Source organism: Ailuropoda melanoleuca, chromosome 15 (assembly GCF_002007445.2).
Source record: "Ailuropoda melanoleuca isolate Jingjing chromosome 15, ASM200744v2, whole genome shotgun sequence".
Lineage (NCBI taxonomy): Eukaryota > Metazoa > Chordata > Mammalia > Carnivora > Ursidae > Ailuropoda > Ailuropoda melanoleuca.
In genome coordinates this window covers 10,104,155-10,128,837 of record NC_048232.1, presented here as the reverse complement: position 1 = coordinate 10,128,837, position 24,683 = coordinate 10,104,155, and the positions used below count along the sequence as shown (strand labels likewise).

At 50.9% G+C, this 24,683-nt stretch overlaps 1 protein-coding gene across 10 annotated transcripts in view; it reads right to left on the bottom strand.

Annotated features, from left to right (window-relative positions):
* Positions 1-24,683, bottom strand: part of CELF2 (CUGBP Elav-like family member 2) — a 397,972-nt gene that overhangs the window by 30,599 nt on the left and 342,690 nt on the right. For all 10 annotated transcript variants that reach the window (XM_034643776.1, XM_034643782.1, XM_034643778.1 and 7 more), the window contains one exon: positions 13,613-13,747. In XM_034643776.1, coding sequence (XP_034499667.1) covers positions 13,613-13,747 — 135 coding nt within the window. The remainder of the gene's footprint in view (positions 1-13,612; positions 13,748-24,683) is intronic.

Here is a 24,683-nt window from a genome sequence, read left to right as displayed (position 1 = left end):
CTGTTCTCTCTTCTCTTTCTGTTCTAATCTCTACATTACTGGGAGGCCAATTAAGTTTTATTTGGGTCCCAGGGCTACGTCTGGAGAGAGAGATGAGAATACTACTCTGTGCTCTATAGTTCCCCCCAAAGATGTCTGTGTCCTCGTTCCTGGCACCTGTGACTATGTTAGGTGACATGACCAAGAGGGATGACACGCTGCTGTTCAGAGCTTGAGATGGGGATGCTGTCCCAGATTACCTGCCTGGATTCCTGCAGGTGGAAGAGGGATTGGAAAGTGCCAGAGAGATGGCAGTGCCAGAAGGACTTGCTCTGGGGGTGGAAGGAGGGGCTGTTGGTCCAGGAGAAATCTGTAGAAGCTGGAAAAGCAGGGAAACCAATTCTCCTCTAGAGCTTCCAGGAAGGACTGTACCCCCGATCCCCTGGTCTCAGCCCGGTGAGCCCGCTGAACTTCTGACCTACAGAGTCCTAAGATGAGGCATTTGCGCTGTTTCAAGCCACTAAGTTTGTGGAAGTTTGCTACCACGGCAACAGAAAACGAGTACATTCTCCAGTTTCGCAGGAATGAGGCGAATCACAGCGACAGCTCGCACTGATGGAGGGCTTAGCCTGTGCAGCCTTTGTTCTAAGCACTTGCGTGCAGCAGCTCCTTGAACCGTTCGCAGTTCTCCTGCGAGGCAAGGTCACTGGCAGAAGGTCACACACAGCCGGAGGCTGGAGAGGCAGGATTTCACCCAGCTCTCTGGCTCCAGAAAGTTAACCTTACGCTGATATAAACTTAAATTCCGTTTTGCATCTTGTGTCTCTCTGAGGCTGTTGTTGAGACTGACCAATAGGAGCAGTGAGCTCGCAGGCATTCAGACTCCCCCCTAATTTTGGGGCTCCGGCCCTTCCACCATCTCTAAGACCTTGGGCGAGCCCTCAACTCAGCTGCGGTTCAGGATGATCCCCAACTCGGGGATAATGAGACCCAGCCTGAGAAGTGACACATGACACTCAGAAGGTCAAACAAGGTGGCGCTGAAGTCTGACACGCAGTACACGACCGACAGACGCTGCGGACGGCCTCTCTCCGAAGGGTGAGACTCTGGTCGTCCTGTCCTCGGATTCGTGCAGAGCCACCCTTTCCCCGTTGAGAGGCAAGTAAGCGTGGGTGACCGCTGAGCCCCCGGCCTGGGTCGTTGGCCTCGTCGCCCGGAGTCTCGGGCTGTGTGCACGGTCCTGCGAGTGAGGAAGCCGGTGAGCGGGCTGCTGGTCAAGCTGCTGGGAGACACAGCTGACGCGCAGGTAAAACTGAGCCCGGAGAGAAGACGAAGGGAAGAGCTGGGTGTGGGTGCTGATGTCGGAAAGGTGTTCTGTGTAGCTCAGGAGACCAGAACGAGGCTCACGGGGAAAGTCTCACAGAGGCGAGTACAGCACAAAGGAGGACAGTCTGCGGATGGCAGGTGGCTGCAGACGCATGTCCCCGTGTTTGTGGAACTAGGAAAGCAGAGGCCGCCAGGTGGTCCTGCTTACGGGCGTCTGTGCAGACCCTGGGCCTGCACTTGACGGCTCTGGAGCTCCACTAACCCTATCTGGAAAAGTTCTTACTGTTTCTGCAAACACCAAGCACATGCCGGCTGCATCTCCTGGCAGGGAACAAACTGGACTCGAAGCAGCCCGGACGCCATGGTGAAGGCAGCACCTGGGGAAGGTTCCCGTCTTCACCGCCCAGAACAAAACAGAAGGACGTGAAAACCCACGGCATATTTAGCGCCCGCAGACTGATGGGGTCTACACCGACACAAGCCCGCTCAAGCCCCAGACGCCACGTAGCTTCTGCCTTCTCCCCCCGGAGGAGCAGCAGCTGCCCCAAGCTGCTCCGCGCCTTTTCCTGTCTGCGGGAGGCAGGGACCACCTGCCCTTAGAGGGCGGGGTGACCACGCACACATTTTAACGGAGAAAAGTCACTTTCTAAAAGTTACAGTCAAGGACCTCCTGCAGCACAGTCACCCAGAGGTTACCCCCGACGCCCTGAACCACATCCCTGGGTGCAGCGCGCAGGACCTGATTTGACCTGCCCCCCTGGGGCGGCTCCTGCTCAGCTAAGCACCACAGCCACCGGCCTCCACAGCGTCAAGCGCGGTGGCACCTGCTTCCGTCAGGCTGGGTGGGAAAAGTCTGGGGCCCGAGAAGGCGAAAGCTTACAGGGGAGGCAAGGTTTGGCTTGTGATAAGAAGGGAACACATGCTGGGAGGCCAGAAACCAGGAGTAAAAAGATTCCCTAAGACTGCTGAGCTACAATTCTATCTTCCATAAGCAAAAAAAAAAATCCCCCCAGCAGATAAGCTTCGTAATGAGAAGTCGTGCCTGTCTTATTTCCCAGAGCCCGCAAGAGTAACGGACACGTAGCAGGCGCCAGGGATCTGCTGAGTGAGTACGTGGAAATAACCCTGAACGCTGGGGCAGGAACGCTGAAGGCCGTGTCTAGTCTCTCTTAGGATGAGGCCAGTCGCAGACCTGGATGAGCGGGGCCAAGGGGATCCCCTTCCGCCTTACACTTCGCCCCCAAGGGCCCCCAAGGCCACAGCTGAGCCGTTGGCTGCACGAAAGCCTCTCCTCTAACAGTTCCCTGTTGCTCACAGGCCAAGAAGAGTGTGGCTACTTTGAAAAACAGAATGGACAAAGCCAGTTGCTGGAGACAGCCTTCCGTCCTCTAACATAACTCTTACGTAGAAGGAACCAGACGCCTGCTCGCATTTTCCAAGCACTCCCGTGGGCTTCCTCGGTGACGGAGGGTGCACACAGGGTCCAGTGGCAAGACCAGCCTGGCGAACCTGCCCCTGCCCTTGAGCCGGATCAGAGACACGCAGGTGAACACTGGCTCCTTCTCCTTCTGCGAAGAAGGTGGCCTGGAGATCGAGGGTCCCAGTCTGGGGTGAGGTGGCAGTTGCATGCTGGGAACGGGGTCATTCCTCTGTCCTTTTACAGATTCCAGGCCCAGAGAGAAAAGTAGAAAGAGGGCCACGAGGGGCTTAGGAATCTTTCCCACTTACCACCTCCCCATTATCACGTACCTCCTCCCCGAACGTGGCCCCTTCCTCCTTGTCTGGTATCTGTGTCTAGCTCCCACTGCCCCTGGAAATGAGCATGGTTCCTAGGAACCCAATGCATCAGTTTCCAACCACGTTAACCAGCCTCCCCCTTCCCCCGGACAGCAAGACATTTTGCTTTGAGCTACAACAAAACAACACTGACGGTGGACGGTGAGAATGCCTTCAGCATATTCACTAAGCATTCCCACCAACAAAGGGATGGTGAAAGCACGGTGGCTTTGTGGTTTCGAAAATAAAATAACTGCGAACAGCAAACTGTCTACCCCGACCAAACATACTGAGGACGCTGGAGCCTGCGCTCGCCCTGATGCCCCAAACAAGCTCGGACGCTGTCTGTCGCCAGTGCAGGGGAGACCGTGAGGGGGCAGGATAATTAGGCAATAACACGAGCGCTATCATCATTAGCTAATCACAACCCTGGGGCATTAACAGAACACCGAGCAGCGTCTCTTCTCCCAGGGGGCCAATGACACCCCAGGAACCACGCCTCTTATTTTAATTTATTCCATACAAGGTTTCCTAGGGTTGGGGAGACAGGGAGGAGAGGGAACGAGGAGGCTCTTCGTGTCAGAAGGTGGGATGCAAAGGTGTTCTGATGTCACTACTCAATGGTCTGAAACAGGCATGTCCTTTGTCCCATGAACATCTGTCCCCCATCGCATCACCTCCCCAGGACAGTGGACGATGTGGCTTCGGGCGACACGGGGACAGACCGGCCAGAGACCCGGTTCTCTGGAAGATGCGTGAGAGACACTCTCGGCGTCTAGAGGACTGGCCGAAGCAAGCCCCTTGTCTGGACCCTGACAGACGTCCAAGGCCTTATTTGGGGGCAGGAGACACAGCAGAAGGTGACAAAGTGGTGCAGAAACGGAAGGAGCCCACGGTTGTCTTCACTTTACTTTCTATCTCTAGAAGCTTGTTGGAGCTCTCCGCGGTCGGTGCTCCGAAGAGAGAAATCGGCTTGGGTAGCTGTTGGCAAACCTGGGCACCTCCCCACCTCGCCTCGGTTTCAGCGTCCTCCCCAGTCCCACAAAGACAGACACTTAGGAAGGAAGGTGCCACCTGGGGCCACAAGTGTGAAAAAGTCCATTCCTATAAACTCAGTAGACACGGGTCTAACAAGAATGAAGCAAAGCGTAACTGGACCTGTCTTCCCTTCCAGCGATACCCTGCTTAATGATTTACCAAAATACAAGCACACACATCCCCTCAGATGGCCCCAGGTGTCTGTTTTTACAGATGGTCGTGAACACGAATTGAAAAAAAGCTGATTTCCTCACAAGGGTGAGAACATGTGAGTGGAAAAATCCAGAACTACAATTCCAGGTCCCCTGGAGTTCGTGCTTTTGCGTGTTTTGCGGCGTGGCAGGATGGACTGTCATCACATCCGCCGCTCATGGCCTGTGTTCCTTTGGCAAATCATTTAACCCTGTGGCCTCCCGTGGGCTTCTCTGGGTCACGAGCGAGGCACCTGGACAGACGATCCACAAGACTCCTTGGAGCCGCAGAATGTGATAATCCGACCAGCTCTGTGCTCTGGAGAGAAGGCCAGGGAAACGAGCCTCTGGGGGGAAGCAGGTGCGTGTCGGCAGGTCGCTGGAAACCTGTCTGAATCTGGTCTCAGGATGCCCTGGAACGGGGGGCAGTTGGCCCAGGGGGACAAAACACTCATTTCTAGGAGGTAGACCTTCCTTTGGGTAAGAGGCCAAGGTTGGCAAGGGCCACGCACTCAGCCAGCAGAGTCCTCGAGTGGGAAGCCGTGGGCCTGCGGGGTGAGCGTGTGCATGAGCGGGGCAGCCGCCCTGGTGAATGGCCGACTGCAGGGCACAACTGGGTAAACTGCCTGAAAGAGTGGCCACCAGCTCGCCAAGGGCGTCGGTGCTTGACTACATGGCGACCGCTCCTGCCCCGTCGTGGGTCCCTCACGCTCTCGAATCCAGTAGCGCCGTTTTACCTTCCGTAAGGGCGCCGTGCTGGTTCTCTAACCGCAAGTCCAATCTGAGGTACTGTGGGAAGCTCACTGCCAACTTGCTCAGCTGAGCCCCAGAGCAGAAAGAAGGGAGGAACGGGTCTACTCCCTGCATTTATGTCCTAATGTCTTCAGAAGGGTGGGAAGACACTCATTTTTCAAAGGCAAAAGGTTCGGAGAAAAATATCCCTGGTCTTATTCTAGTTTTAACCTAGTTTCCCACTGTCAACGGGGGAATTGTATATCGTCCCCAAATAATGAAATAATCTTTCCCGTAAGATACTTTAATGTTGTCTTTTTAAAAAGCGACAGTGTGTATTCTATGTACGTATCAACCTCAATATTTCAGTAAAAGTGAACAATTCCATTTCACAACTGAGAGAACTAAATAAAGATGACATGACTTGCTCCAAGTGTCTTTCAACTCCTGGTCAAAACGTCCACATACTCTAGAAAGAAAATGAAACTAACTCTTCTAGTACCTTCTCCAGATGACCTGTCTTTTAAACCTCTGTCCTGGGTATGAACATCTTCGCCTCCTACATGACACGTTTAAATTCCGAACCTCCATGTGCTGTCAATACCTCTCCATCCTAAGTTCCTGGCACCCTCCCCAGTCCAGGCCTCCGCGTGCTCACGTCTCGGTGGGGAAGGAGGTGTTCCTAGTGCACAGCGCTGACTCGACTCGGCACGGTCCTCCTGCCTGCTCGTGACAGACTCCACACACTGCTCCAGCGCCAGGGGACAGTCATCGAGGAGGGTGTGACTCCATCCCTCCGACCACCTTCCGCCTCAGCCCATCGTGTCCCCTCTCGTTGGCTTCTTCCTGTTCGCTTACATTCTGGCTCTTCGTTAGCCTAGAAATAGGCTTCAGTTTTCTTCAGTGTCCTCTCTGTCCTGACCCTGATGCTTTTATAGACTTTATTTAATCACTACCTTTCGTGAAAATATCACAGATAAATACGTCATTCTTGCCTCCCGTCCCACATTCCTCCTCTCTCACTGCCTCCAGACCTGTGGCATCTATTCCACAGCAGTGACTGGGCCCTGCAAGGGGTGATCGACGGCCTAACCGCTACATTCAAATACCCCTTCTGTGTGCTCACTTCCGTCAGCTTCCCGCTTGAAAGTTTGCGCGGTCCCCTGATACTGCGCTGCCAGCACAGGGTTCCTCCCGTCCGCCCCCCAGATCCAGTCATCAGCCAGCGCGGCGTACCCAGTCTCCTCCTCAGCTGCGTGTGACTCTCCCTGAGTGCTATCACCCACCCCACGCTTAGCTCAGTCCACCTCACCCCCGTGGCTGATCTTCAACCCACTTTTCTAGCTCTGAGCTCCACGACAAATTCAATGGCCGGGTATCCAAGCACTTGGTGGGTGTATTTGCATGAAAGGCCTGTTCACAACGTGTGCGAAATCGAATCATCATCTGCTATGAATTTTCTCTTCTGCTTCCCCTCTCTCTACTCCTGAGAACACCGTGCCACTGGTCCCCCACACTCAAGGCGCTCCTGTCCCCTTCCGCCCCTCCTCTCTGTCCTCACTCACATCCAGTCAGTGCTCAAGTCCCACGGCAGACTTCCATGTGCTCAAAGTCCTTAGATGCTCTTCACGGCCCACCAGAGAAAGTTCTGGTTCCTTAGCCACAGCGTTTGGGGCCTCTCTGGTCATTACTTCCCATACCTCTCACACTTGGGAACAAGGAGATAAATTTCCATTTGCTAGCTAAGTCTTTTTTCTGTATTTTCTCACGTTTGACACATTTCCTAGATCTTCTATTCCTTTTTGACATCTCAAGGTCCAACCTAGTCTTAAAATTTGGGCTCAGGGGCGCCTGGGTGGCGCAGTCGTTAAGCGTCTGCCTTCGGCTCAGGGCGTGATCTCGGCGTTCCGGGATCGAGCCCCACGTCAGGCTTCTCCACTGGGAGCCTGCTTCTTCCTCTCCCACTCCCCCTGCTGTCTCTCTCTGTCTAATAAATAAATAAATCTTTAAAAAAAAATAAAATTTGGGCTCAGATGTCAGCTTTTCTATTAAAAATTTCCCCACCTCAAGACAGAACCTCTCCTGTCACTGACACCTTGTACCTTATCTGACGTCCTGCTTTTCAACTAGATCCATCCGGGTGGTGCATTTTGCTTATTTTTTTGCATGTGGTCACTGCATCTGGTTTATAGCGGTTCATGGGATTAAACCATCTATGAACTAAACGTTCCGGCTTTCTTGCTTTCAAGTCTTAAAACACGGGCTGTAGATCACAAACCTCTGGGAAGCTGTGACTGGCCACTTTTGTTGGCAAAAGTTGGTTGCTTTCCCACCTGATATAAAATACAATTAAGCGATTAATACGTGCTTTTTACCCGCACTAGCAGCAATAACCTGGCTCTATAGCACCATGGGTAGTTTAGTGGGAAAAGAACCTCGCTGTGTTGTACAGAAAATACACCTCTGAGCTTGTACCAAGCACATCACCAAGGGAGCCGATGTGGGTCTGCTGCACAATGGAGGAGACCGTGCAGGACGTTACTGACAATGAATGCCCAATACCAGGGACAGCATAGGCGTCAGAGCTGCTCCAAGCAAACATACAAAGAACGAGAGCCAATGCCTGAAAATATGAACAAGTGTCCCCAAAACGAGGCAGGAGCAAAGCACTGAGAGGCACGCACGCAGGACCCGTCCGGCCCCGGGACGACGGGACAAGCAGGGCTCATGTGGAATCGGCTTGAAGAAGTCCGAGCGCAGGCTCCGCAGAGAAGTGGTGAACCGTCAGCATCTCTACCCCTCAGCCGGGCAGCTTTCTGAAGCCCTGGATCAGCTCAGGACTGTTAGAGACGGCAGTCTGCCCCAGGTCGGGGGCACGTCACCAGCGGCACGGGCTGCCCGCCGACCGTGCATGGCTGCTCTGAGAGCAACAGCGGAGAGCCCTCTGGCCGCTCGCGGCACCAGGATGACTTCGGGAATGAGCTGCCGATGTGGCCCACAGACTTGTCATTTTCTTGGGGCTAAGCGAAACGTCAGGGGATTCCACATCCAAACCCCCAGCACTTGCGGATGCCAGCGCCACTCCCCCGGCTGGGAGGCATTTACGTGTTTTTTGGTTTGTTTTTAAACCCTAGAACTAGGATGGTCAACGCCAAATAAAGAACCACTTACTAGACAGACCGCTCCCAGTTACTTTTTCTTCCCCCAAATCGGTTTTGAGTGCCTAAGAACTTTGGAAATCATTCGTTTTTCAAAATATGCTTCTGTTGAGCAGCCAGAGAGCAGATGCGCACGTACACTTCCTATTTGGAACCCCACCACCGGCCACATCTGCTCTAGGGGTGCACACCTTCTCAGGGCTCCTTGCTGTGTTAAAGGTGCTGAACAACGGGCAACGCTTATGGAAGAGGGAGAAAGCCGAGGAAGAAGATTCCTCCCTTCCCTTTGGTCTAATTCACAAAATTTTAATAGAATGCAACCAAAGGCACTGGTTATGGTTTTGTAAAGGGCGTCAGTGTTACAGTTTATATTTCAAGGCTCACCAAACATTTGACCATAGCGGACATGTGGCTTTCTGAAGAACTAATGCTAGAATATAAAGTACACGAGGGCGGGGATTTTTGTCTGCGTGGTCCACTGTATGGGTTTCAAATGCCTAGAACAGTCCCAGGTGCACAGGAGACGTTCAGCAAATATGTGCGGAACGGATGAAAAAATATATCCGGAAATTATAGTTACTATGGTGACATTTTATTTATGGAGCTTTTACATCATGTTGAACTCCATTAACGTCAATGAAAATAAAGGGAGCCCTGTAATGTCAGGAGCAAGTTAACACATGGAAACCTTCTAGAAAAAAAAAATCTTGAGAGATGCAGGAAGTGAGCAAAGGATGGGATTGTCAGTTCTCTTTCTGTAGCAATAGGGTGTAAGGCTGTTAGATTCAACCCCACAAATAAATAGCTAATTTTAACAACCTTCTGACTAAAACACTTAAAAAGTGTAGCTAATGATGGGGAAAACTGTTTTTTGAGACTCTTCTTTGGTAACAAGCAATGAAGAAAGAGGAGTGTCTGGAGGAACACGGGAGGGTCAGAGACGCAGGGCTCCTGCCTTCGCTGACCAGCACGGGTGCGTGGAGGGCGACGTGGCCCGAGTGAGGCACACGTGCTTTAGGGCGCTGCTTGAGAAGGATCTCTCCGTGAACCTCAAACAGCCCCCACGGAGGGGCCACCATTTCCTCGGGACTGTCTGTCACAGCCTTCAAGGAGGCAGGCGACCTCTTGAAGACAGGGAGATAAAAATATTACCTCGATCTAAAGGGAGAACTATTTGAAAAGCTGACAGTGGGAACGGAAAAAATCCCAACACTTTAAAGTGCCTTATATACTATCAAAAGAAATTATTATCTTGAAGTGTGCACTTGATTGAGTGCACTTACGGAAGCATTTGGAGAATTTTAAAACATCTTAAAAAAAAATAGAAGGCGGTCAGTGGCATAACGGGGTACATGAACACAATATTATGTTTGAGACAGAAAGTGCCAGACGTGTGCCTGTGTGGTAAGGATAATGTTCCCTCCCAAGCTCTCAAAATCAACAGGCAGAAACAACAAATCCATGAGCCGGGGAGAAGACCAGTATTATCATCTTTCTTTAAGACCTCACTGCACACGTTGTAGACAATTTCTCCTTTATACCAACACAGAGACACATTCCTCAAAAACAGGTTCAAAATTTGGAGAAGAAATGACCCAAGAATTAATTAAACAGGAGAATGAAGTAAACAAAGGAAGAATTATCATATCAAAATAAAAGACAAGAAACACAATTAAATTAGGCTTCAGAAAGACCCGTGAGAAACCCATAAAAGGCATAATATGCATTTACCTGGTTTTTATTCTTTCATGATTTAATTTCTAATTTTATTCACTACCATCTGATAATTGCATGAAACACTTATTCTAACCATGGGCAATTTAAACTATTTTAATTTTTATTTCAAGGCCATGAGACAAAGGAACCTATTTATTGCCTAAGGGGATTTTTTTTTTTTAACAAAAATTAAAGCTTAATCTTTCATGTTTTAAAGCATGGACTGTTTAAAATCATTTATAATAATGCTGTAGGGACACTATGCCTGGGTATGCAAAACTGAAATGATGAATTCACAATTATTAAAAAAATTAATAGTTTGGGGGACTGACTTGTCCCTTTCAAGATGGATTGGTCTGAAGTGTAGGGGACATCTTTAAAAACAGGGTAAAGCCAGGGCCTGTGTGGGAGCCATGCGACGGGGCCATCAGGGCATTTCACAGATGAACCGGATCGTTAGTGGTACAAAGACGGTAGGTCCTGTTTTTTATTATTTAAAAATAAATAATGGCATTGGCCTTGGGAACTACTTTGTCCCCCTTCTATTTCACAGGAAATTGCTTTGATGAAGAGGAGGGTCATGAATCCTTCCAACCACATTTTCTGTGACTTTGAAAAAGTCCCTGATGGAAATTAGACAAATAATTACTTTCACTTAAATGCCAGATTTTTTTAGTTACGCTTAAGAAAAATAATTGAAATGTAGATTTAAAATCGTGCTGCTACACTTCAGGATTCTAATGAAATACTTTCAGCTATTATGCAAAGCATTGCTCAACAGAGAGGAGAAAGACCACTTTCTACGGTACCTCAGCAGAATTTATGGAAGGGCAGAACACCTCTTTGACAGCAAAGGTAAGGACACTTTGCTATAGGGAGAAGGAGGAAAATAGATCTCAGGACGCAATTTCCCTTTCAATAAGAGCTCAGGAAAAACTTGAAAATGGTCAAATGTGTTTAAAGTTCCTCAAACACACAGGCCATCTTCCTCAGCTGTCTGAGTAACCCCCACTGGAAGAAAGTTCCGGCGTATTTGAGCCGCTGACCCTACTGGATGGTGTGCGCGTGGATCCAGGGACGTGGTGGCCTCCCTCCTCTCCGCCCCCCCAATGGCTTCCTTGCTGGTGAGTGATGGCGCCACTTCCTTCCCACCTTCTCGCTTGCTCGTCTTCACCTGAATGCCCCTCCCCCAGTTAAGCATGTGGCCCCTCTCACCGCCTTCACTCTCCATCCGTCTGTCCGGTGTGTCTTCCCAGCACCGCGGGGCACATACGAGGTGCGCTGACTGCTGACTGTCTGAGATCCCTAACCTAGTGGAAGACACTTGAGAGAAGGGAGCGTGTCTGCTGTGCTCCCCCGGCCCCCCCACCGGGCCAGTGCTGGACACCAGACAGCCCCCTGGAGCTGTTATCTGTCAACTCCGTGGTCTACACCAACTCATGTCCTGTTTGCACTTGACTTCTTAAACTGACACGTCTTCTTTTAAAGAATGAAATGCTCAAATATTAGTTCTGATTCCCTGGAGCCAGGCACATTCGAGCCCAAATATCACAATGGGAGAACATATTTTAATAAAGTCAAATGAACTCTCACAAGCAAACAGTAGGCCACATACCATTAGCCAAAATGTCCACTTATGATAATGGTCCGTCTCCGGGGTGGCAGAACAATTTTTATGTCATTACAATACCAAATATATCAAAGTTATAGACTTTAAGGGCTGGTGGTCCAAACTGTGGGCTAAAAGTCTCCTTGCCATTTAAGGAAAAGTTTTCTTTTTTTCTCCACCTTATTGTCAATGACGTGGTCAGTTTCTGCTGGTTACTCTTGATAAAAGGAAGAGGAGATGAAGACCAAGGTTGGAAAAATTATAATAATTCACTTTTGCCAAATACAGCTAACATGGTTTTTTTTTTTTTTTAACAGCTAATCCTCTTTATTTTTAAATAAGCAAATAAAAAGCAATCAGATTATAAATGACTTTTAGTTTTTTTCTCTCCAAGTAAAACAGAGTTAAAAATATCAGCTTTTGACTAAAGATACAATAAGATGTGTGTATGATACTTTGTGCTCTTTCAATGTAATCATTCCACAGTCTTCATAGGGAAGATAAACATCCTTATTTAAGGAAATGCTTTTCAATCTGATTTATAAAACAAGGAAATCAGTGAGGTCAAATGGTGAATTCGCTTTTAAGAAAAGTCACAACTATTTTTATAAAGGGGAGTTTACGTCAAAGATGGCTATTTTTTTTTTTTTAAAGATTTTATTTATTTGACAGAGAGAGAGCACTAGCAGGGGTAGCAGCAGAGGGAGAGAGAGAAGCAGGCTCCCCGCTGAACAGGGAGCCAGAGGACATGGGGCTCGACCCCAGGACCCTGGGATCATGACCTGAGCTGAAGGCAGACGCTTAATCTACTGAGCCACCCAGGTGCACAGAAAGATGTCTATTTCTCAAACAGGGTCACTGGAGGATTATTTAAGTAATAAGTTTATCTACTGCATTAGAGTTGTGACTTAATTTGCTGGGGGGAAAAAAAACAGCTGAAAGTTGATTTTTTGGAAATACCATCTACTGCACCAAACGAGGCCTGCATATAATAACGGTACATTTTGGATGACATTTTAGAGAATGAAGTCAACACAGCTCTGCGCTACAGCTGGGAGAGGACAGGGCGTGGAAGACGAGTTCCCTGGCCTCTCGTAAATGTCCCTGAGACATGTCTCTGCAGACCGGACTCGGGGAAATGTGTGTGATGCCCAGTGTTTCATCACCAAGCCAGAGGCTGTGGCTTTCGAGGGGCGCACAGGCTCCCCCGCTTCCCATGGTCAAAAGCCTTAAGAAAGCCGGCCCACCGTGGGCTGTGCGTATTTTGGGGTCTCCTGAAAGCAAGCCCCGCGCTAGCCCACGGGAACATCTTCCACAACCCTCCAGTGTTCTGGGCAGAGCTGGCAGCGGCCTGTGGGCTTTGCAGAGCTGGGAGGGAGCCCGGCCAGCGCCCAACCATCCTCCCCCATGCACCCGGGGTGGGCGGGGAAGCTCATCTATCAAGGCCTAGAACATTCAGAGAGGAAGAAAAGCCAGCAAAACAGTTTTTAAGACACAAATCATGGTATCTAAGCAACCACATTATGTCTGGCTCGGATGAAAAGAAAAATGGCATCTGCTTTTGAATAAGGCGACAGCATTTCTGAGGAGAAAGACTTTAAATTGCATCGCCCAGAAGGCGACCGGGAGCCAACAACAAGGATGGTCCTCTGTAGACCGCGAGTTTTGAAAGCAAACGGGCAGGGGCAGGACGGAGCGGCTGTGAAACAGGACGCTGGAATAATTAGGGATTTTGAGATGCAACAGAGAGTTCTTGAACTGCTAAGGACCACAACAAAGACGGCTGAACAAACAGGAGGCAGAGAGGGAGGCCCTTCTTCCAGGTGCCCGCTGGAAGCTGACTGGACTGCCCGGCCGCTGCGCGGGGTGAGCAGGAGCACGGTGGAGACGGCCCCCCCAGAGCACTCTCTTCTTTGTCTGCCTCGGACAATCAAACCCACAGGCAACCACGCTCCGTGTCTTTAGGAAACTTCACATGGATCCAGCCCCGCCCCCCACGCCCAGGGCGCGCCCCCCTGGCCCTGACACCTGCAGCCCACCCTGGGCGCCGTCCTCCCCGCGGGCCCAGAGGGGGGGCACCCCCTTACCGGGACTGGTGAGGGCTCCGAGGGCGCTGCTCGTGGTGGACAGAGGGTTTGCATTGGTGGTGGTGGCTGAGGTCTGGGCCGCGGCTGCGGCTGCCGCCAGCGTTGCCAGGTTCTGTAACTGCAGAGCATTCATGCCTGTGGAGGGAAGAGAAACGCCGCGTCAGCAAGAGGCCTGCTGGGCCGTGCTCCAAACACGAGGGCAGATGACAAGAGCCGGGGCCCCGGGCAGCAGGCCCTGTGACGGCACGCTCTGCCCAGCTGCCTCGGGGACTCGGGTGCCACCACGCTTCCCAGCGGAGCCGCCTACTGTGTGCCCGGCTGCCTGTCCTCACCCAGGACGCGTCCCGATTGCCCATGCCCGGGGCCGCAGCAATCAGAGGGAAAGACGAGAAGAGTCCGCGTGTGCACCGGCCATGCAGCCGTCAGGAAATCGTGAGCCGGGGCTGGGTGGCCGCAGGACGGGCCGCCAGGGGAGCCCCTCGGTAGCCCCGGGGAGGTTAAGAGCCCTGCTCCGAACTCGAACTGCCGTGGCTTCCTGGCTCTGCCACTTTCCCAGCTGTGGGACTCCGGGCGAATTGCTTCCCCTCTTTGTTTCCTGCTTAGCGGGTGGCACTGCTCACTGCTTCTCACCTCCACGGGCCGTGTGCAGATTAAATTAGATGAAGAACGCCACCCGCTTGGCACTGGGATGGGCACAGGTCAACACCGGTGTTAGCGACCCTCACTGTCATTACTGCCACCGATAATCTCTCCACACTTACTGTAAACGTGAACTCTAAAATGGGACCACGGCAGGAACTCACAAAACATCTGATGAACAGAAAAATGAACGAATAAAAATGGCAACACTGTCCTATTTTTATTCATCAAGCACTTGTATTTGCATTTTTGTGTTTTAAAGCAGGACCGCGTTTAACTAGAACGGATCTCCGGCTAGTGAAAATGAAGAAAAGAGGAGCAGGGAGAAGTGAAACTTCACAAGAACACGAGGGTGGGATCAGCTGAGATCTAGGGGTGTCACCTGTCACAGGGAGGCTGCCTGGCCTGGGCGGGGTAGCTCAGGGGTGGTGCCCGCATGGCCTCCCACCTCTGTTTCTCAACCCAAGGGTCTCTGAACATTCAGTCTTTGTCCATGATTCACTTCACACTAAAGTCCATTCAAGAAGCAGGCAACAATGGTTCTCTCCCTACACAGAGGAATTTTCTACAGAAAGATACTAGAGTTAAGTAATCCGCTTAACTTTACCTTCTTCTCATGTCTCAAATCCAGGTACTTAATAAATGCCTACTGAGCAAATTTAATCTGCTTTAGAGATACTGGCCAGATCACAGCTTCCTTCCATGTTGGGGGTGGTGGTGAATGGAATGGCGAGAGAATGTTCTAGCAACATACCTGGGAAAGCCCCCAGCCACGGGCGTGGAGCCCTCCACCTAAGCATGGCTCAGAGCAACAGGCTCATTTATCTTGCTCCTCCAGCCCGGCTGCCTCAGTCACAACCCACTTCTACTCAGAAAAGAGTTCCTGATGTCTTTGCTGTGAAATGGTTCCTCATTTTGCTCAAAACGACACTGTCTTCTTCCAGGAGACATCCAGCCTTCTTGGCTTAGGCTGAAAGCCAAACACCTGTTTTTCAAAATCCACTTAGGGCCTGGGGCTGCTTAGAAGCAGGACGCAGGTATTTGTGGGTTCCTGTTAACTTCTGCGAGGGAAGTGCAGACCTCACCAACACTGTATTCTCCAGTCTGGGAACATAGCTCTCTCCTTCCCCCTGCTCAAGGGGCAGACAGGGTCACATCTATGAGGACGTGGAACTTGAGGAAGCTTGGTCTTATTTTTCTGAGGTAACTGAGGCAAATGGGGGAGGCACGGGAGCTGCCTGGCCTCAGGGCGGACCCGCCTGGACCAGCAAGGGGCTCAGCTCCTACAGGAGCCCGAACGCACTTCACACCTGGGTGTGCAGACAGGGCCAGGCTTCGAGCGATGTTGGGGGTGAGGTACATTCACTTGGACCCATCTGTCCCTTCTTGGCCCTCTTGTGACTAACAGTCCCTCTACTGCTCTAATGGCATAAACCGCATAGCCAGACTACGTCACCAACACTCGGCTGTGCTGACAGGGGGACGGTTCAGCCCCGAAATGAAAACCCGCGGTGCACGCCCGGCACGAGTTAACAGTAAGCAGAGCCCTTCTCCTGGTTCGGGTCAGAGGGCCTCCAAGACAGCTCCTCTGACCTGGCCTGTGCGGGCCACGGTGCGTGGCGGGAACATATCCCGTCATTCGGGTCAGAGACTCAGGTCCTGGGTCGAGGCTGACGGCAGACGGTCGTGGACCCGAGTCTGGGGCGGTGCTCCTGCCGCCCCGCACGGCCTCCCTCTGAAGAAGACCGAGAGTCTACACTCAACAGCCCTTCTGCGTGTTAGTGGCAAAGCCACTGGTCTCCCTGTTTGTGACTTGCGGCATTCACCACATCTTACCGTGACCTTACGTGTAGGGGTCTCTTACCCTCATAACCAGATACTAACTCTCTGAGGACTAAGATTCTGTCTGTCCACCTATGCAGACAGACAGACACACAGCTGGACACACAGCAGGCGATGCGTGAATCTATGCAGGAAGAAGGGATGGGGTATCAAGCGGTATGAAATTTTCATGAACCGCAATCAAGAGGGCCATCCACAGACCCAACTGAGTTGCAGTTTTCTCCGCCGTTCGTCCTTCAGTATTTATAACAGCTTTCTCTATTGACCGTTTCCCTCAATTGTCATTAATCCATTCTCCAAATATTTATTAGAACTATGCGTCTTCCTTATCTCACCACTGGCGTTGCTGGAGCCCAGCTGACAACACTCTGGTTTTCTATTCCACTGTCCTCTCTGCTTGCATATCCAGGGCCAAGGCCTGGTGTGTCGCCCTCTGGCTCCCCTCTGCCCTTCCTCCCACGTGTCACCATCCAAGGGAGTCTGCTGTCCTATTCCACCTTTCCCTGCCTCCACCCAGAAAGGCCAAGCAGAGGGACCTCAGCTCTGGGGTACCACCATGGGGCGGGGGGCAACTGTGTTCAATGATCACACTGCAAGGAAAGGAAAAACATGGGCCCAAGGAAGCAGGGAGGGAGAGTGGGGAGAGGTCACTGTGAGGGCCAGCATCTGCGGGGCTTGGGGGAAAAGGAAGAGGGGAAGGATTAGATGGAGAGATGCAGCGGGCAGGAGGACCCACGTGTGTCCGTCTGCCCATCTGTCTGTCTTTCCGCCTACCTGTACATCCATCCATCCATTCCTTCATCCACCCATCCATCCAACCATCTGTCCATCCATTCAGCAGACACTGAAGGCCATGCCAGGCCAGCCTCTCGGTACTGTATGGAGGACGAAGTGGAAGACGAGACTGTGTCTACCCCCAAGAAAGTTGCTGTATATCGGAGCAAGGAGAAGCCAGGGACTGGAGGGTAATCCTCCTTCATCTGTTTCTGGAAATAGGCCCAGACTCAGAAGCTCATTGTCACCACTCGGCTGGGATGAGAGGAGCAGAGGAAAGCACTGGGCAGCTGAAGGAGGCAGGGGCTCCCCTGTGGAGGACCGTGCCATTCCTTCCATTCTAGTCCTTTTCTGGTCCTGGGTGCTGACCCTGGGAGGGTCACGCCCCCCGCCCCACCGAGAAGCGCGTGCTCAACAGGCTCCAGGCGGTAGGTGGACAGGGCGGCTTCCTTGCCCACTTTCTGGAGCGAGGACCAGTTCTCAGCCTTCCGGGAGGACCCCCCACCTTCTGCTTTCCAGCCTGTCCTGTGTGGCCTGGGCTGCACAGACTTCCCTGCTGGAGACAAGAGCCACTATTTCCCAGAGGCGGTGTGGGCTGGTCAAGAGGCATGCACGCCCCGCTCTCAGACACATGGGTTTAATTCCTGACAACCTGTTGCCCTGAGCAAACTGGCCCCACCGTGTGCACCTCAGATCCCCCACATGTGCAGTGGGACCAAAACACAAGGCCCCTCTCGAGGGTGAGAGGTTCAATGCTTCAGCAACACGCCAAGCTCGAAGAACAGCGCCTAGCGCGGAGGGAGCCAATGGAGGAAGCTCTTCCAGCTGAACATCGCGGCGACACGGCCTTGACCGCGATAATGGTGCTGAGAAGCAAGCATGTGCCGGGCACGCTCCTCATGCCTTACGCTCCCTTAGTGTTCGTGACAAACCCGTGTGACCGAGTCACTACTGACCCTGCACACGCTACAGGCAGAGAAAACAGAGGCCCGGAGAGGCGCAGCCCCGGGGCAGCGGAGGAGCCTTCCGCCGTCGCTCACCGCGAGCCCGGCCTCTCCCTGCCACCGCCGCCTCCCCACGCGGGCTCCTTCTGTCCTTGTGGTTCCATCCGCAGCTCCTCTCCCCGCCCCCTCCTCAGCGTGTTTGTATCCACTTACTTCACTCAACTCTGCACCTTGGAGGTGAGGGGGGATGGGGCGGAGGGGGGAAGGGGTGGTGGGACACAGGGTTTCCAAAGGAAGCGTGCCTGGGGCACTCCAAGTCCTTGTTGAGCAGCTCCTAACACTGGCCTGCAGCGGCCCCGTGCACGTCCAATGGCGTGCACACACGGAGGGAAGCTGCAGGGTTGTGGCTGAGCCTGAGTCCTGCTTGCTGGACCCCCGGGATATGACGGGCAGCCTCCTCAGCCTCCCTGCTCGGTTCAGGGCTCAGGTCCCAAGTCCTAGGGAGCAGGGCCTGGGGTGTATGGTCTCCAGCGGGAGCTGAGAACGGAGTTAACCAGAAACCGTGTCACACCTGTGTCCTGCATCTCTCTAAATCGCAGAATCGATCCTTTAATTTCTTAATGTGATTTCCTTTTCCATCCATTACCAGAATCCCCAACATAACAGATCACTGGTTCTGGATTCCTTGGGAAACAAATGGGCTGTGACCTCTTCCTCGTGAGTACCGAGCAGTCGCAGGGCCGTGTCCCTCCCGTCCATGCACTCACTGTTCAGCTTTGCTCAGGGTCCCTAACCTTCGTCCACCAAGGGGGCCAGGGGGCTGGGAACTCCCTGAAAGCATATGAAAAAAGCATGTGTGGCATGGGCACCACGTTCCTGGTGACAGATTCTCGAGGTGAAGAAGCTCCCTCCTACCAAGAGGCATGGGTTCTGGCAGAAAATCAACGAGCGGAGGGCCTGGCTCGGGCAGTGGCCGCGACGGGGGTGGAGTGGGAGATCCGAGGAGCTCAGGGCTCGGAATTGACTGTGTGGAGAAGGGAAACTGGGACAGAAACAGCTCTAGCTCCCGTTTAGAGCAAAGACGAACGCACAAACAAGACTGCGCAAAGAAGCCAAATGAGCCAGAGACTCTCCTAGAACTTTCCGGCTGAGGCTAATCCCAAGGGGCACTCACACTGAGGTGGGCCGGAGCCTAAGGCAGTGGGTCACCCCCCCTCTGCAGGGCTCACTGTGGGCTGGCCACAGGGCAACGAGGCTCCTGTTCCCTGCGGCATGGCCTTCTGTCCAGCCTCTCCCTCTTCAACCAAACCAGACCATCTGCGGCACCTCTGGCTTTCTGACGTCAAGTATTTGACGCTCAGGCACACTGGCCTGCTCCAGAGGCTTGAATCCTCTCCTCCCTGGATTCCTGCCTCCTCTGGGCCCAGCCAACACAGGTGGCCCTGGCTGCAGGCCATCTCACCGGGCTCTCTGCAGCCCCACTTCTATTGTTTCCTGTCGTTTTCTTGTGTCTTTGGGGTGTGTGAGCCACCTTGTTCCTCCCTCTCCCAGCTCCCTTCATGGACTCTCCAGGTCTTCTGCCCACCGGTCGTCCGCCCACCGGTCGTCCTCTCTGTCATGCCTACACAGCGACCTGGAGGGGGCGCCCTTTGGAGCGGCCTCACCAGGGAGCCGGCTTAAGCCTGGGGAACGGCTGTCTCCCAAGAAAAGCAACCACTTTTAACCTCACCAAGCACTCTGCTCCGAGGGGTGCCACACAAACCAGGGGCAACAATCTGGGTGACTAGAAATACAAAACATTTAAATACATTTTACGAACTCCCACAGCATGCCAAGACCAAGATGGTAAAAAAAAAAAAGGGGGGGGGATATAGGCATTCAACTTTTCATTCATTACTTGGGAAAAGAAAAATCTTTCTCCAGACTAAGAAATGATGTACAAAACAGATGTGCAATATGCCTACTTGAAATTTAAGATTTAAAAAAAATTATTTATAAGGAGAAGGGCATGAAAATTTAATTTAATGTTCACCTTAGGTAATTTTGTGTCTTATTGTTCATAGCAATTACCATAAATCTGCATATCAATAAGCAAGAACAGATGTCAGTTGCTACAAGTGCTTGCCAATCAGGTCTGTTAAAAAGTGACAGATGGGTGGTTATGGAATGTTCTCATAAGGCCTATTAGCACATTCTCAGGAAGCCTCTGCGGTGAGAGGTGGGAGGCTCCGCTCTGGGGAAGGCCCAGTGATCTTTGCGAATGCAGAGCCCACACCTCACCAGGTAGGTGCCTCCAAGCGCAGAGACCCTCAGCCCTCCCGTGCACTGGCGTCTACAGACATCTCCCCTCCGCGCCACGTGTCGCAGTCGCTCCAGGATGGCCTTCTCTGGGGACAGGATCACACACGGGTGAAGTTCTGCTGTTTTCGGGCAAGCACTATGCTGTACACTTTCACTGTTGCTTTCAAAACGTAGGCCAGACATTCTGGAAGGGAGTTCCTACCAGCTTTGCTGACTATGCGAAATGTGGCAGTTTTGTCTAGTCTGTTAACAAATTCTTTTTGGTTGTAGCTCCGTCAATCAACAGATAAACTCTCCTTCCTTGGAGCTCTGGACATCTTTAATTTCTTTAATAACACTTCCACGTGCCAGAAAAAAAAACCCCAAAACTGCCCTGACAAGAAACAGCCCACTCTGAACACATGTGAGACGCCTTCCAGAATGAAGGGACGTGCCTCCGTCCGCACTGTGCTGGCGTGCTCTCTGCAACTGACCTATGGCTCGGATTTGTTATTTGGTCCATGAAACGGTTTGCAGGGGAAGGTCACTGCAGCCTGTGTTTGTGCGAACACATCTGCATTTGCTGAGCCATGGAGCACCCCTGTACAGGCTTCGGGGGCCTGCGGAGCTCGGGGTTCGGACCTGCCCCTTCCTGGCGCAGTGACTTGGGGCAAATTTGTTAGTGACCCTCGAACTCGTTGGCCGCCCCATTTGGGATGCGGGATGCCAGTGCTGGTAGCTTCCCTGGAGCTCTGCAGCTCAGTGCATCCCGAGCCCTGTCTGCTGCTGCGGTCTCACAGCCTCATTATTGAACATCTTTCTACGTCAGTTTTTCAACTGCAATGTATAACGAGGCGCAGGTTTTGTCCTTGGCTGCTGTGAGGGTCAACTGTGGCTGATTTCAAGGAGCTCTGTTAAAAACAGAATTGTGAATATGACCTCTGCTATCCAACGCAAGGCTCTTCCGAGAGGACGGCGGTTATAAAAGAAAAGTCACTTTTCCCTAATTTCTTCTTCTTCAGGAAAAAAAAAAATCCAGACTCTCAGCCCAAAGTTTCTGGGATTTCAGAAATTTGTGGGACAAATATCACAGTTGAGTGAGAGATGGACAAGTTTTTCTTAGAGGTTTTAAGAGGGAAAATAAAGTCCATCAACTTTAAGGATGTGCAGAAAGTATACGGGAAAGCATTCAGCTCCTAAAGATTTGAGACTAATCTAGTTTCTGCCCTTAAATTCCATACTCAGTAAAGGTTCCTTTCTATAAAATCATGAAACATGTGGGAAGTTATTTTTAGTTTGAAAGGGAAACGGTAAATTATTTTGGGGAAATAAATATAGTTGATGCCTCATTCCATTTTATTGAGACAAATACTTCATGACTTGTCATCGAAAATTTTTCTTTCTTTTTTTGCCTTTATTTTCTGCTCAAACAGAAAGCATTTTACTCATTCCAATGAGACAGTTTAGACTTTAGTGATAAACACCAAACTCCTGAAGGACAGACTGTTATATTTTGAGACTTGTTCATCAAAAATTACTGCTGGTTTCTGAAATGATGTTTCTTGCACTTTGGTGAGAGTGTTCCAAGCCGGACTGCGTGAACTTTACAAGCTGAGTTTATTTTATGATCCCGTTAAGACATAAAAACTGCATTTGAATCATGGAGGTGCCCATGTGAACTGTGCCCCAGCCTCAATCCCTCAGCAAGCATTTTAACCTCAGGTGGGATTGGGCATAAATGACCTCTTGGATTTCTTCCTGTCGCTTCCACTGGATGTCAGGGACCATGCGCTCGGTCACGTGTTTGATATTGTACCAACTATTGCCAAATCCTTGACAACTCAACCATGAAGATACTGTCATTAATTTATACAATGTTTTCTTGGCTTAGACGTAAGACTAAAGTCAAATTTCTCAATGGAAAAAACAGTGTGTTTAACTTAAGCTCCCCTGGGAGTGTATCCAAAACACCAATTTGCATTTGTCCATTTATAAATATATTTACCCATCCACTCAAAAATAGTCAGGTGCAGCTTTCAGCAGAGCCGGGCTGAGTTCCTCTTGGGGCCTGATGGCCTTTGAGTGTTTGGGGAGGTGGAGGAGGAAAGAAAGGAAGGAAGGGCTTTAGGACACCCCTCCCATATTATGTGGGGTATCAGGGAAGCTTCCTTTTATTTAAAGATTTATTTATTTTAAGAGAGAAAGAGAGGGAGAAAGTATGAGAGCGAGCGGGGTGGGGGGCAGAGGGCAAGAGACAATCTCAAGCAGATGTGCACTGAGCACAGAGCCCAACTCGGGGCTTGATCTCATGACCCTGAGATCATGTCCTGAGATGAAATCAAGAGCTCAACTGACTGAGCCACCAGGCACCCAAGGGAAGCCTCGTTCAGAGAGGTACTCCTAGTACCAGTTCACTTATAACGCTGGTCCAGATGACTGGCAAAGACAAACGTTAAGTCCAACTGTGGTGAGAAGACGAAAGAGCAGGCCATGTAACTTGCGTTTATTGGCAAAAACAAAATATAGTCCAAACCACAGTGTTTCAAATAGGAAGATGAAACTTGATTTTTCCCTATGAATGAAGAAACCACCATTCTGGAAACGGCCAAGCAGACAGAGCCTTGACATCAACATTCTTGATACTCTAAACGTTTAAGGTGATGGTAGATAATGGACCTCCGCTTGGCATTTGATTTCACAGCTCGTGCAGACTCAGTGCGCTGAATTTTGTATGTTGAAGGTTCAAGAGAGGGGTATTTTGGAAGGCGTGGAGGATTTACAGAGTGCCTTTAAATTAGCCATCTGCTCATGCCCCTTCTAAGGTGACTCCCGGATACCCTCAGTTTTTAAATGAACACGCAGAGCATGTAAATGCTAACATCCTGACCTGTAGCTGGCAAGGCAGGGGAGCCCACGGTCTAATGAAAAATGACAGGGTGCTCTGTCCAGCTGGGAAGATGCGCTTGGCTGTCACCTCTGGACCCAGTGACCTTCACCCAGTGACCTTCTCTGCGTAATTCAGCTGTCGGAGTGGGAGAGCCAGAGGCTTCCTCTAAGGAAAGACCCTCATTTTGGATCTGGGTGGGTCCGTACCATTCGAAGGAAAAATAAATCTTGCAATGGCTGAAAACATGACAAATCTTCCCATTTATTGTACAGCTTGCATTCCGGAGTTTTTCTTTTTAAAACACAGAGAACTCCCTGGATATTTTACTTTCGTCTCTCCAATTCCCTTCACAGAACTAAAAATTAACCATTTGGTGTGATCCTTAGCTCCAAGGCCAGCTTACCAGTTTAACATATATCGAACTACTTACCAGTTTAACATATATTTTTTTCCTAGAAAAATCGAACTACTTACCAGTTTAACATATATTTTTTTCCTAGTAAACCAAAAAGCAGTATTACAATAAAACAAGCTGGCAGTGTCAGGAGATTTAAAGCCCAATGAATAATTCTGCATTTTTTTTTTTTTTTAAACTGTGGGCCAATACATCCTGTCTGACAACAGGTTCCCATTAGTCTGTGGGGCCTCAGGGGAAGGCTGGGCTGACGATCACAGAACACACGTGAGGAGGAAGTCCTTCCAGAGCCAAAGTGAAACAAGCAAACCAACAAAACCAAGGATAGTTATTTAGAAAAAAAAAAAAAAAAGAAAGAAAAGAGAAAAAAAAAAGTTTTTATAGTGCCAGGAAAAAAAAATCCTGGCTTTTACTCTGTACCTTCAAGTTCCATCTCATTGAGTCAGGGTGTCGTTCATTAAAAACAAATGGTGCTTGATTCTAAGGTGCCAAAAATCTGTTCTTCTCCTTGCCCTCTCTCCCTCATCTTTCTGGAATCACACGCGGGAAGAGCGGCCTCACTGCTCCTCACGGCAGGCGAACGGCACCTGTGTCCTGCCCGATTGTGAGGGTCGCCTTCCCTGGCCCCTGGAGGTTAGGGTCCGAGCCTGGAAGGTGCCAGTGACCTTTCCCTAACCACCGCACCTCAGTTACTACTGACGCAGCTCATTATACAAAGAAATCCTTTCTCAGCCAGCTTGCACATCCAGCCCCACTTTGATTTTCTTGAGAACAAAGATTATACTTGCACATAAAAGCTTCTGATACACGCTTCCGTCAACTGGGGTACCGCAGGAAAAAAACGCACCCTGTTAATTGTCTATGGCTATCAGGGGACCGCAAACTGTATCAAAGATAGACCTGCAATCTTGCCTTTCACGACGGAGGGCAGAATATTTATTGACTGCTTCTTATTAAAATTTTAGAAGGACGTCAATCATTTTGGGTGCCCTGGATAGAAGGAATCTTGTTGGAAATTCCCCAGCAATCAGTCCCATTAAAAAACAAAACCAGCCAACACCCCTGGAGGATACCACGGAGGGCTGTGCGGCCCGTCTGGCTCCCACAGCTGGAGAAGCCCGAGGTGCAAGAGCAGCTCCCCAGCAGCGGGCACTAACCGTAACGCCCGAGTCCGGAGGCGAACAGGGTGCTAATCGCTCTCTGTTCTTCCTTGGCCTGGCTTGTTTTCTTGGCCCTCTGAAGCCACCCAAACTCAGACAACAGCACGGTCCAAAGCAAAGGCATGTGTCG